Raw genomic sequence first — 11,040 nt, 5'->3', positions numbered from 1 at the left:
CAGTACTTGCACGAAAAACAGCGTTTAAATAAAGAACTTATTCAAAGAGAACAAGATTAACAATTGCATGTCTTTTCAACTGCGATTACTGCAAATGTTGTTAGCACGGCAGTATAGTGCTATCTCGCTTACACACTGGAGCGGTGTGCGGTACCGCATTAGTGTACCTACCTAAAGTAACACCATACACACTGCGTGTTGTGGGTGTAAGAAGATTTAATTTCGTATGCTAACGTAATGTTGTTCGGTTTCAACCGTCAAAAAGATTTCAATCACGGCGGTTGAACGGCAGGTTGCCGCCCGTGAAATGACGATGCCCAACATCTCCCGCCCGACTCTAATACCGGCGGCGCGGTCAACCGCCGCAGTTGGAATGCTTGGACGATATCAGCCTTAGATTGATGCAGGATTTTGAGTAAATGTAACTTCAACTGAGCAAAACCAATGTATATTAATTTGTAAAAAAGCTACCAATATACAGTTATTTTCACTATAAATTAATACAAAACTTGTGATATACCTACATGACCAGATTAGTGAGAGAGTCCTCTTATGTCTACACTAACAGGTACAGGTATTTCATAAAATACTTGATTAAGCGCCACTTGCACCATCCCACTAACCCGGGGTTAACCGGTTAAACCTAGAGTTACCATGGTTACCAGTACAATTTGACACTGGGTTAACAGTATAACCGCTTAACCTCGGGTTAGTGGGATGCACTACGTCTGTGCATCCCATTGACGGATTTAGGCGGCCAAAAGTCGATTTTGCAAAAATCAACCTATTGATAAAATATATCACGTGGGGGTAGCCTATAGACCCAGGTATATTGTGGTACCCTCCCCACTCCTTATCGTCAAACCTGAGCCGCACAACAGGCAGTCGAAATTTGACTATCGCTCAGAGCGCACGTTTCTGTTCTCGACGCTCCTAAAAGTTACATGTTTTCCAAAGTGTATATATTTATTTTCTGGTATTTTCATAAAGTTTTATTGATGGAATCCAGTTACTCAGGGAAGAATTTATATATTTAAATCATTTGATATTATATTTTTGACGTTTATCATATATTTTGAGCCAGTTAAATATGACCTTTCACAAAATGTTGTTTTTTTCATAGATTTGGTTTTTCAAACGTCTTTTTGTTGTACTTCAGGGTGCGTCCCTGTAGTGTATTGTATATATTTGAATAGAATGCTTATTCCTCTTTATGTTGTTTACAAAATTAGCCGCAACTAGCCGCAACTTCCGGACTTAGACGCTTTCAAAGAAAATTCCTTTTCGTATAAATTGATTAAAAAAAAATATTATTTTTACAGGTAGATAAACCTAGTGCTTCGGGGAGAAAAGTTCTCACTCGAAAATATATTTTAGAGTAAATACAAGAGCAAAATTTACCTGTTTTTAATTTTTTTTTTTTTTTTTTTTAATTGATAAAATATAATTGTCTTTAATATAAAATCACGTTTTATAATGTTTTATCCCATTTTGAACTAATATAAACCCTAAAATAATATTGGCCGCCTAAATCGGTCAAATCTACGTCTGTGGGATGGTGCAACTGGCCCTAAGAGATTAATTTTTCAGTCACAACAATAATGAGGTAAAAAAGCACAAAAGTCTATGATCTCACACAGTTAATAGGTACCTACTTAGATATAATTTGAGTAATACAATTGAATACAAAGAGGTAGCTACGGCTACATCATTTTATAAGTACAATGTGAAAAAAGGCGTCACTCAGGATAACGCATAAGGGGGTCCCGTAAACGTAACATTATACATAATCATAATTCATAATAATTGTCACGATTTTATTTATCTAATTATAGATACTAGTTTCGAAGCTATTGATCGTTTTTAAAACTCTTGTTTACAATCTTTTGTTTTATCTCCACTGCCCCTTAAAACATGCATTTTTAAATTTCCTTTATAAATCAATGCTTTTTTTTGACTTTATAGGCGTTATAGCGATAGGGTAAAAAAATAACATATCTTAGTAAAATAGTAAATATTGACCTAGTTTCAGTACTAAAAATAGCTGAACTATAATAGCTGGCTGAAATAGCCAAGATTAGGGTAAAAGCGGTAAATAGCTGGCTAAACTCTACAAATAGGTAGTGTACATTTCATTTGTTTTAATAGAGTTCCACGGGACACCCTATCTATCATACCTTACCCCTTCCCCTTTACTGTACGGTTTACAACAGTTACGCAGTGACAACTGAGAGAGAGAAATACTGCTGATATAGGTAATTTATTTAAGATGAAAAACGATACCTATTTTAGATTCCGAGTAAACATATAAGTAGGTGGGAAAAAAGATCTCTTATAAATTCTACGAGTATAATAACAAATTATTTCTGATAGAAGAGCATACACTTAATTAAAGTTCTTTTTTGGTGTGTGTGTTTTTTTACCATGAGGTTCCTAAATAAGGATCACACACAAATACTTACATTACAAACCTAAGTCCAACTAAATCACACAAAGCAGATCAAAAATATTCTAGTGGATAGTTACTAATAATAAGAGCATAAGTACATAAAAATCAACAACGTGAGACTGTAGGTACAACAGAAGTGAGAGAACTTGAGATTCAATGACACTGCATTAAGTCTTAGGATTCAGTCTTCTTTGTCTTCTACTGCGGATAGGAACAGCTTTTGGCATCCGTGTGTGAATTTAGCTGAAATAAAAAGTATATTTTTAGGGGATTTTTTTTTTTGTAAATTTAAGGCCTCGGACTGGACTCACGCGACCAGCGGCAGATCAAGGCCATTCATACATTACGCTCGACCAAATGTATGCACGGCCTTGATTTGCCCGCCGGTCGCGTGTTTCCAGTCCGCGACTTACAGACAGACGTTCAAAAAGTGCACTCACTTGGTAGTCACCAATAAACCGCGAGCGTGGCATACCGCCAACTGGGCTATCCTGGTCTAAATCACTAATGCTTGGGATAATGTTAGACAATTACCTACGTATACAAGTTTGCATCATACTGGGTCATATTGTATGGGGAGCATCAACATTTCGCCAGCTTATCACCGGCAAGTCCAGCATATCCAGCAACATAGCGGGTCGATCATCAATCGATCTCATCACTACCAGTATTACCACACATCGTAAATTTTGTAGCCTTTTCGGTACAGTTGTTGAATTAAAGGCATTGCTAAAATCTATTTCTAGAGGGATGATCAAATTGAGGTTCATGTTACTGAGCAATAACTTACTAGCGATCGGAACAAGCCACTGGGGGCGACGGCGCACGAAGGCGTAGTAGACGGGCACGCCGGCCAGCGTCATGAGCGCGCCCGCCAGCACCGCCACCGGCTCGGCGCGCACGGGCACCACCAGCAGCACCGCGCACAGCGACACGAATACCACCGGCATCCATGTAGGCACCTGCATCAGACATTATAAATAATGCACTACCAACACATTCTGCTGTTTTTGAGCTGTACAATAGTGTCGTCATGCCTTATTCGATGCGACTTTTAGATCACTTCAATTTAGAACATATGTTAAGGACGGTTTCAGACTAGTGCTTTATACGAGCGTACAACGCGCGTATAGACCAAATGTAGGGAAATGTAACGCGCGTGTTAGCTCGTAACGCCGAAACGACCGTATTCGCACAGAAAAATACGCTAGTCCGAAACCGCCTTAAGGCAAATCGTGGCCACTTACCTATTAAATGAAAAACATCTACAAAAGTTGAGTTTTATAGAAATGAACTTAGGCAGTTAACGTATAAATTATGTAGGATGCAACTACTAAATACTCAAAGCCTCGAAGCGTAGTATTTTTTCAGTCTAGGCTAGGGCAATTAAAAAAACTTTAACTCATACCCATATTTTTATTTTATACAGGTTGGCCAAAAAATAAGTGCATTCCCGTTGCCAGGGAGGGATTTTTGGTATAACTCTGTGTAACTTTACACGCTCTGATGCAGCTATGGGTGCGTGTAAGGCCGCCTTTGGCGTTTAAAAGGTAAAATATAAAAAATACCTTGATAGGTCTGGGCATGTCAGGTTTCTTATATCGCAGCCACAACACGGCACTGCAACTGAGGGTGGTGAAAAAGGATTCCACTATGGTGCAGTACGTGATCAGCGATGTCAAATTGCTAGGAATTAGCATTATTAATGAAATAATCATCTGAAATATAAAAAATCTTTGTAATGCGAATCATCAGATAGAAAAGCGTAGCCACTCGTCCTTAGGCAAACACTTATCAGTAAATCGCAGTGGCGGAGCGTAAAACATACGCAATCCGCAGGCACTTTAGCCTGATTTTTCTTTGAAACATATAGGTACGATTCGGTGCTAAAGTATCAAATTAGTAAATCCACAATTGTCAATCTAGTTCACAAGAGAACTTGGTCTGTTTAAAAAAAATAACGATCTTCTAGCCTAGTCGTTAGTGACCCTGCCTGCGAAGCAGGTCTCGGGTTCGAACCCTGGTAAGGGCATTTATTTGTGTGTTAATCACAGATTTTGTTCCCGTGTTATGGAAGTTCTATTAAGTATTTATCTATAACAACACACAACACAAGGCTTGTTAAGCTTACTGTGGGACTGTCAATTTGTGTAAGATTGTCCCATAATAATGTTTAAATATTTTTAAAAAGTTCCCACTTACCAAAAAAATTAGCGATGGCAACGGAGACATGCATTTGATGTTAATGTGTGCTAATAGTTCGGGCATGTGGCCGTTCCTGGCGCCTGCGAAGCACATCCGCGATGACGTCATGATGTGCACTGTCAGCCCGCCCAAGATAGCTATCGCGACGAGTGAGGGCATGGCGTACCGCACCCAGCCCAAAGCGGCTATGGAGAAATCCTACAAATATTGGTAATTTTAAAACCAATGTCCGAAGGGATTTGTGACGTAGCAGGAGTATTACGAGTATTTTTATGTAGGTATTTTTATGGTAATTACTGGAAACTATTTTTAATTAAATTTAGTGGTAACTACTGGGAATTCTACAATAAAAGGTGAGAAAAAAAATCCAGCTGACACCAGTGGTAAAATCTTGCTGGTAACCGCTGGGAACAACGTACAGCATGGGTGGCAAGCACACACAACATCATTGTTATATAATGTGTCGGAAGCCGGTGTTGCTCGAAGGTTATATAGATTACGGTAGGAGCCGAAAAATTACTTTAGCTCTACTATATTGCTTTGATGAAGAACCTCCCATATAGTCTTGATCTTCATAAAAAAAAATAGAGAGTTATAAAAGTACTACCTAATGCACTTACATTGTAGTCACAGAAAAGGATACAATTGTGTTAATTAAGTTTTTTTAGTCTACCTACAGTGTTCACAACATTACATTGTTTATACTTACGACAGCAATAGCTTCAGTAGCCCTAACTCCGGTAGGTCCCAACACAGCCAGATAGGCGACGTTTGCCAGCAAATAAATGGCGGTCACTAGCGGTAGAGACAGGTAAATAGCACGCGGTAAGTTCACGAACGGATCCCTCAGCTCCTCCGTCATAAAATTCAAGTAACTCCTTTTTGGTCGTACATGAAATGATAAAACCAAGCCTATGTAAGGGTGGTACTCCACCTGTCCAGTTTCTCTGTCCAATGTCAGTCTCTCATTAAAGCAAAATGTGAGACGCAATACACATTGGACAAAGAAATTGGCAGGTGGAATACCACCCTAAGTAAATGACGATAGAGGTTATCTCTAGTGTATTAGGCGTGTCTACACAGACGGTTCTTAACCCAAATATCATATTTACAGATATAAACTTATTCTTGCAAAAAAGTTATTAATTGTAGAAGAGGTGTCTAAAAAAGTGATGCCTAGAAAAAAATGCGCCCAAAGTATAACGGCTGAACTAGATGGTGCTGTACAGCGTTATGTTATGATATGCAGTAGCCGAATTATCAAACATCAACCAGAGTTACCGCATTTGCACGCCTGTGATTTAAAAATCGCTGCAGAGTTATATTGGTCTGACTATTTGTCTTAGACTACACATTTTGTACAATAAGTCAGTGCTCAAAAGTATCTGAACACGCATTTTAACTCCTTCACAATAAAGGCATGTTCAGATATTTGTGAGCAGCTTGGCCGCTCCGATATAATTGATGTCAACTGTACAATCAATATATTTTGTTGCAGAATAAATTCATATTAAATTCGTTATACAAACAGTAACATAACCAAAATATATGTTTATCTTACCATCCAGAATACGAAAATATTCCTGAGTAGAAAGCAACAGACCAGTCACTAACTGAGGTTTTAGTTCCCGCCCAACCATCTTCAAAATTCTCGACCCTTCCTGAAAACAAAGATCGACATATAGCTCTTTCTTCCATTATAATATGTATTATTATAGTAAATTATCATACAAGTGTTCTATGTTGGTCATTACTCTCATTACACTAAAAAACAAACCTTATATATTAATCAAAATTAAATTGTTAAAACAGTAAAAGTGCAAGTAAAAAAAGTGACAGCATACATTACGACACTAGTTCGATAATTAAAACACAAGAGCCTAAAAGCAGTTCAATAAGTTGCACATTACAAGTAAGTGTGTTGAAAATTATGCTATGAAATTTACCTTGGCACAACCACACAATACCGCCAATAATTATAATAAACAATGCGGATATTTTTGTGAACATGAAGACATTTTGTAGTCTAGTAGTAAACCGAACATCATATGCATTTATAAATGTAAGGAAACCTGAAAACAAAATATGATACATAATTACAGTACAATGACAAAGTGCATTTTGAAATATTATAAATCATCCCTCATTTAGGCTGAATTAGGCCAATGGTTTCTCAATTAGAGTGAAGAATGTACTTACAAATAGTAACTGCTGCAATTAATTTCTGGCTTAATGGCTCAATTGGACAATTTGGAAATATAGGCTCCAATAAGTTGTTAGCAAAAGTCAATGCCATAATAGCATTTGTGCTTGGTCTAAAAATAAGAATACATTATATTAAGCAATATGTGTTTTGGTCAAATAGATAAATTAGAATAGAGGCACCACTGGAGGCCAAGGACCTGTAGTTAGCTGATAGTAACTATTTTAGCTATTACTAACAATTAGATGAAAAACAAAAAATTATAATTATCTGCTAATGATTATTATTGCGGTATAATGATATGAACATTTATTAATAGCTGAAATAGACATAGAGCTCAATAGCCATATAATAATAAAAGTCCTTGCGGAATACTGGTGCCATCCCCCTGCTGAATACAATACATAGTTGTGCAGTGTATTTAAGAGGAATGTTATATCCACCTTTGTGATAAACATGAATTCCTTAATAAAGTAAACTGCTTTTACATCTGAAACTATAAAATACAGTAAATCAGGTTTATCTCCTGACCTTGTATAAATTTTGTTAAAAAACGTTTAGCAGTTATATAAATTCTAAAATTGGCTTCATGAATAGTATTAAGCTAAAGACCAATATCCAAATATTTTAGCCTCATGATGACCATACATAGGCCCCAATTAACTCTTGACTCTTTGTCAACTCGTGGATGTAGGCATTAAATATATTAGTAACATTAGTTTGTAAGCTATATCCTCAAACTTACAATACTCTAAACTCACACATATTTAGATGTTTTTTTTTAAATACATATCATGGGATTTACTCACACAAATACCAAATTAGCATCCCATAGGTAAAGAAATGCTGGCAGTGATCCATAAGCTTCATTGATGTAGTGGTAATCACCTCCACTTTGAGCCAAAGTAGTTCCTGAGTAAAATTACATAAAATTATTGTATGTTAGACCAGCTTGAAATAATCATGTTTAATATGGTTTCTCATTTGTCATTGGCAAATTTTCATCACCCTTGCTCCACTGTTTTAATGTGATTGATGGTAAAATTGTAGTTAATTGTTGGTACTCTTTTATTTACTAAATACAGAATAGCTAAAAAAAGTATGCATTTATTTATGTACATTCAAAGTAGGTATCATCATTTATTAAAATAATATTAATATATATTATGGTGAAAAACCCCGATTATAGTTCGTTTTTTTTTAGCATTAGAAAGAACTTCGCAGAAGTAAGCTTGTGGTTCCAAATCCGGCACTTTTAGCGGTAATAATTTGAAGTAAATTATATGTATTGACCTTGCTACATTAGATAATTCAATAATTATTAACAATTAAAGAGCCTGATAAAAACTGCATGCTTGCTTCTGTGGCGTTCTTTCTAATGCTAAAAAAACGAACTATAGTGGGATGGTGCAAGTGGTGCTAACAGAGCAAGTTAAATAAAAGTTTGTAAAAAATATAAAATGAAAAGTAATAGTTTATTTTATATTACCAGACAATATAAACAAGAAGAAAAGAATACAACTTACCTAATTCTGCATAGCACAAAGCACCCAGAGTAGCCAACAATCCACAGGCAGCCCACACTGACAGGGCCCCCCACACTGAGCCTGTGTTTTCCAGAACCTCCTTAGGGGATATAAAAATTCCACTCCCAAATATGATGCCCAAAATTATAGCTACCCCCTCCAACAGCCCTAGCTGTTTCCGCATCTTAACCCTTTCTTCACTCATCTTGAATTCCTGTGCTGACCACTAGCGACGAAGTCAAACTTGGTAATGAATTGTAAGAAGGTCTACAGTTTACGAACTCATTAATCTGTTGTCCTGAACATTACAGCAATTGACCCTTCACATTTCTAATTACAATAATAAAGAAGCGATCTAGCTGCCGGCTCCAGCAAAAGCAACGTAGTATGTGGAGGAAGGACTAATTTAGTAAAATATACTTTATCTCATGTACTTAAAATCTAGATAAATATCATTTCTAAATAAGTAATAATACAAATGATTGAATTTACAATATAAAATCCCTATTTCTTAAAAAATTTACACAACAGTATAGGAATAAGAACACATGGCATTGGAATAACTCGTAGATACGATAAGTTGCCTTTCTTAAAACACAATAAATTAATTTGTATTGATACAAAAAGTCACATTCTTACAAAAGTACCAATCAAACGAAATATAACCACAACTGAATTTGACAGCTGTCAATTTGTATTCGTTTAAAAATTATAATAGTGAGTAACTAGAAACCAATCTAGAAACCATCTAGATAGAAACCCTTGAGTATTATATTCTTTGATAGAAACTCTGAGAGAATAATAATATAATATTTTCGAAAATATTTCAATATACATCAACAGTCTATCACAGTAATTAAAACTACATAAATGCTGATTATTTTCGTGCTAGTACCGCTGTCAAGTTCAGTAAGTAGTGGTTGCCAAAGAGTAGTATAATATATATGTGGTTGCTCATGTTGGAGCGAGTGACGTGAAAAAAATAAGCTCCTCGCATTTATTGTGAGATAAATTAAATGATTCTTGTTATTATGCTCGTTTTCAGAACCAATTAATTGAGAATACAATTTATAGCAAGTCTTTATTGGACTAGAATTGACTATGCGTACTAACCTTTAGATATCTAAACTGCTTCGTGGAGTCTGTGGTTAGTTAAAAAATTTAAGTGACACGTCCACCCACCCTGTCAAACTTACACGGTTCTTCGACCACTTATTTCTGCATTATAGTTTTTCATGTTTGATAATTAATAAAATGGTAAGATTTATAAGATGTTGCTTGTGATTTAGATTTCATAAAATATAAAAATAATCGGTGCAAAGTCATACGTATCGTAGTTAAACAACTTACATAGTGTGTCATCATCGCCAACGTTATACTTCGGCGTTTGTGCTGATTTTATAGATATTATCTCTTTTGCCTGGTATTGAAGTGTTTTTCAATAAAATGTTAATATTTTTAAAGCCGTTGAGACTGGATATCAAAAGGAAGTTGACGGCGAGGTCGGACCGCGTCAAGTGCGTGGACCAGCACCCCACGGAGCCCTGGCTGCTGTGCTCGCTCTACAACGGTGACGTGAACATATGGAACTATGAGACTCAGCTGCAGATCAAGAGATTCGAGGTAAATTGTTCTACCTAATCTATATTTTTGGCTAGCTCTAGTGTTGATTCCAATTAGAGGAGACTTTTAAGCTTAATAATAACACTACCTTTATTTTGGTATAATAATAATAAAATTATTTTGGTATAATATGTATCATTATATGTATGTACTGAGTGAGATTTCTATTATAATCCATAATACTGAGTTTTTTGAGTTTTTAACGTATCACCAGCAAACATGAAGAAAAAAAGAAACTTGTCCAAAACATGAAATGGATTTCACTCCACATTCTAATTCAAATTATGATCTTTTTCTAAATATAATGTTGTATTCTGTTTCATACGTAAATTATTGTTTTTAAACTATTCATTAATTATCTAGCTTCTTATTACCTTCAATACCATATCACTAGTTTTGATAACAGAAATCAAATAATGAAATACTTAGCATAAAAGTACAGCAATTGTTACAATATTTTAAGGGCTTATTACTGTTTTCGGTAGTTAACAATCTCATGTAATATCTTTTAAAGTAGAGCATGTTTTCACGCAGTGGATGGATAACACAATTAACACTCAAAAGAACTATTATTGAGAACTATATTATTAAATTATTTATATTTACATGTCAGTAAACATCTTTCTTGTATTTGACAGATTTTGTTAATTCAAAAGTAGCAGAGCATGGTTTTTTAAACGAGTATGCCATAGAAGTCACATTAACACCTCTCATTGAATAAACCTAGCTCGCTAATCAGCTGTTGAAGTCTTGGTCTAGCAAGCGGCTTCGTGAATATGTCCGCTAGCTGTAGCTCAGTGCTTATCCTCTGCACATTTAAGCTTCCATTCGCTACTAGTTCTCGGACAAAGAAATGGCGTATGCGTATGTGCTTAGTTCTGCGATGAAACTCTGGGTTTTCAGCTAGGCGCACAGTTGCCTCAAAAATCAAAAATATACTTTATTCATGTAGGCCTAGCAACAAGCTCTTATGAATCGTAATTAATCTTAATCTAATTATCAGAGCAATTTATTGATGTTAATATTATTCCATA

The 11,040-nt window shown here is 35.7% G+C and overlaps 2 protein-coding genes across 2 annotated transcripts in view; one reads left to right on the top strand and one right to left on the bottom strand.

Moving 5' to 3' along the window:
- Nucleotides 1-2,356: 2,356 nt before the first annotated feature.
- On the bottom strand, nt 2,357-8,818 carry LOC134805298 (Y+L amino acid transporter 2). The gene is made up of 10 exons (XM_063778615.1): nt 8,384-8,818; nt 7,667-7,769; nt 6,854-6,969; nt 6,601-6,726; nt 6,216-6,315; nt 5,364-5,532; nt 4,652-4,852; nt 4,018-4,167; nt 3,240-3,411; nt 2,357-2,692 (listed from the first exon to the last, which is right to left on the bottom strand). Exons 1-10 carry the CDS (start codon nt 8,586-8,588, stop codon nt 2,631-2,633), a joined length of 1,404 nt encoding a protein of 467 aa, XP_063634685.1. The 5' UTR covers nt 8,589-8,818; the 3' UTR covers nt 2,357-2,630.
- Nucleotides 8,819-9,521: 703 nt separating this feature from the next.
- The window catches only part of LOC134804740 (coatomer subunit beta'), a 29,060-nt gene continuing 27,541 nt past the window's right edge, over nt 9,522-11,040 (top strand). The window contains exons 1-2 of the mRNA XM_063777941.1: nt 9,522-9,640; nt 9,848-10,006. Of these exons, the coding sequence (XP_063634011.1) occupies nt 9,638-9,640; nt 9,848-10,006 (162 nt within the window). The 5' untranslated portion in view covers nt 9,522-9,637. The remainder of the gene's footprint in view (nt 9,641-9,847; nt 10,007-11,040) is intronic.

Source organism: Cydia splendana, chromosome Z (genome assembly GCF_910591565.1).
Source record: "Cydia splendana chromosome Z, ilCydSple1.2, whole genome shotgun sequence".
Classification (NCBI taxonomy): domain Eukaryota; kingdom Metazoa; phylum Arthropoda; class Insecta; order Lepidoptera; family Tortricidae; genus Cydia; species Cydia splendana.
This window is presented reverse-complemented; position numbering and strand designations above follow the sequence as displayed.

Excerpts from the sequence above, each read along its gene's own strand:
- LOC134805298 (XM_063778615.1), bottom strand. The coding sequence starts at position 8,588 with ATGAGTGAAGAAAGGGTTAAGATGCGGAAACAGCTAGGGCTGTTGGAG. Across the intron at positions 7,770-8,383 it reads TTTGTGCTATGCAGAATTAG|GAACTACTTTGGCTCAAAGT; the intron begins GTAAGTTGTATT and ends AATTTTACTCAG. Across the intron at positions 2,693-3,239 it reads GTGGCTTGTTCCGATCGCTA|CTAAATTCACACACGGATGC; the intron begins GTAAGTTATTGC and ends TTTTTATTTCAG.